The 2,500-nt window shown below is 50.5% G+C and overlaps 1 protein-coding gene across 1 annotated transcript in view; it reads right to left on the bottom strand.

Moving 5' to 3' along the window:
* Positions 1 to 2,500, bottom strand: part of LOC308175449 (fibroblast growth factor receptor 4-like) — a gene marked incomplete at its 3' end in the record, with an annotated part of 14,138 nt that overhangs the window by 2,817 nt on the left and 8,821 nt on the right. The window contains 4 exon segments of the mRNA XM_080551117.1: positions 1,298 to 1,488; positions 1,815 to 1,925; positions 2,279 to 2,351; positions 2,353 to 2,401. Coding sequence (XP_080407243.1) covers positions 1,298 to 1,488; positions 1,815 to 1,925; positions 2,279 to 2,351; positions 2,353 to 2,401 — 424 coding nt within the window.

Raw genomic sequence — 2,500 nt, 5'->3', positions numbered from 1 at the left:
AATGGATATCATTAAGTTTATTTCGGGTTTTTCATTTGAAATAGAAGTGGTATTTGGGGGCTTGGTTGAAAGGAAACAGGGCTGGTTTTGTGGCGGGGGAGCCGTAATGGAGGGGTTGCAGACTGCTGCATTCTTCGCAGGCCACAGAGGCAGAAACCCGATGCCGGGGCCCCAGACGCGGCTCTGCGCCGCTGCTTTGCTAACAGATTTATGGCAGTGCTAAAAAGGACAAAGCCCACTGCGGCAGAACGGACGGACAGACGGATGGACGGACGGACCGACCGACGGAGGGAGGGAGGGAGGGATGGATGGAGGGAGGGATGGAGAGATGGACAGAGGGGTAAACAGCTCACCACCACCACTCTACTCTGGAATGCCTGGGCTCGGTGTGTCATACAAAGAGACGTGTTGATAAGAGAGACTAGTGGCTGGTGAGTAAGGGTGTGTGTGTGTGTGTGTGTGTGTGTGTATGGGTGCGTGTCTGTCTATGTTTTTGTGTGTGTGTGTGTGTGTTTGCCTGTGTCTTTGTGTCTTTGTGTGTGTGTGTGTGTGTGTGTGTGTGGAGTGATACGACATCTCCACTTAGCCCTCCACCCCCCTCCCCTCCAGGCTCCACTTCTCTAGGGTACTAACTGATGTCAACACAGATAGGACGGCCCAGGGTAAACACGCCCACCTTCTCTCCAGACCCCTCCAGGCTAAACTCATCCATATGAACTCATCCATATAAACTCATCCATATAAACAGCTCATCCATATGAAGGCCTGGTAGGACGTGACATAAAAGGAGGGAGGATGGAAGTGGAGATGTGTCGGGCTCCTCCTGGGGTTACCTCAACCAGATAGGGTGTGTATGTCTATGTAGATGAAAGTATTACGGATATAAACAGGGTTTCCCACAGGATTTTGTGAGACTGTGGTGGGTGGACATCAGACCCTCTAAAGTGGGGTTATATTAACACTAACGTTAAATCGTACAGACCTACAGTAGACGCAGTGCGAATCCCAAAGATTGCGTCGCTCACGTGTAAAAAATCGCATCGCTGCCATGTAAAAATTGTTTCGGTTGGTTACGAGACGACGGAGGGACAGATTAGACTATCGCGGGCCGACCACAGTCTAGGTCATTAATGAGAAACACTGATATAAAAGCAGATATGGTGTGCGTGTACAGTAGATGGAGGTATGGATATAAAAGCAGATGAGGAGGGTGTGTATGTGGATGGAGGTGAGGATGTAAAGGTGTGTAGGTGTGTGTAGGTGTGTGTAGGTGTGTGTAGGTGTGACTCCTCCTCACCCTCTTGGAGGCCAGGTACTCCATGCCCCGTGCCACCTGGTAGGCGCAGGACAGCAGGTCTTTGAAGGTGAGCTGCTCCTCGGGCACTTTGGTCACATCAAAGGTGTAGTCCATGCCGGGGGGTCGCCGGGCGCGCAGGTACTCCCTCAGACTGCCCTTCGAGGCGTACTCCACCAGGACGTACAGAGGGCCTGGGGGAGGGAGGGAGGGAGGCGGGGCAGTGTTAGCGACACAGTCATTGTCACTGTAATTTGGCGACGAGGATCACAACGAGGATCACAGGTGATACGATTGCCTTTCAATGTGTCTTACTGTTTTAGAACTGTCAGGTGATTGACGTGAGCTGTTTGTAATCGTGTTGTTCGTGTCACGGGACCTGCACTAGTCCTGACCGCTCCTTTAACTGTTTTTTTTTTTTTTACGAGCTCGTAAAAAAGTATGAGTAAGATTTCCAATGCATCTCATGTGTTGTGTATGTGTTTCAAGATGGCCCTTAAAGGGGAGGTTCCCAACGTACCGTCCTGCGTGCAGACGCCCAGCAGGTTGATGATGTTCTTGTGCTTGTCCATCACCTTCATCAGCTCCATCTCTGAGATCAGGTCCGCCAGGTCTTTGTCTGTCGCATCGTCTGGGGGAACGAGAGAGAGAGAGAGGAGATACACACATTAGCCACAGTCAGGTGGTGTGGTAGAGTAGAGACTACTAGACTAAATAGAATAGTAGTAAAGAAGAATAGATGTAGTGTCAAAAATGCTGGATTTCAAAGAGATGACTTGGGCAGATAGTGATTTTGGAATGTAACAAGCATTCTGATAGGCTGATGGCATCGGCAATAACGCACAGTGAATCAGCAGTGTTAGGAGAGTAGAGTTAGGCAGATATCTCAATTTGGCCAAAATATGACATAGGCAATTATGCTATGAGGCTAACGAGTGGTAACATCAGGGGAGATGTCTGGTTCCTCAGGGAGGTGTCTGGTACCTTTCAGCATCTTGACGGCCACGGTGGAGATCTGCTCGTGCCCCTCCTTGTTGATGCCGTAGGCCTCCGCTCGGGACCACCTGACCAAAGCAGCCCTCGCCCAGCGGCTTGCCTAGAGTCAGACTGGATACGGGAGAGAGGGAGGGAGGGAGAGACATGGTTAGGATACGGAAGAGAGAGGAGACAACTCAAAAGACCATGAGAGAAGAAAAACTGAACTGA

This window comes from Nansenia antarctica, assembly GCF_963989245.1.
Source record: "Nansenia antarctica genome assembly, contig: SCAFFOLD_384, whole genome shotgun sequence".
Lineage (NCBI taxonomy): Eukaryota > Metazoa > Chordata > Actinopteri > Argentiniformes > Microstomatidae > Nansenia > Nansenia antarctica.
Note: the sequence above shows the minus strand (reverse complement) of the source record. Positions and strands in the feature narration are given on the sequence as shown.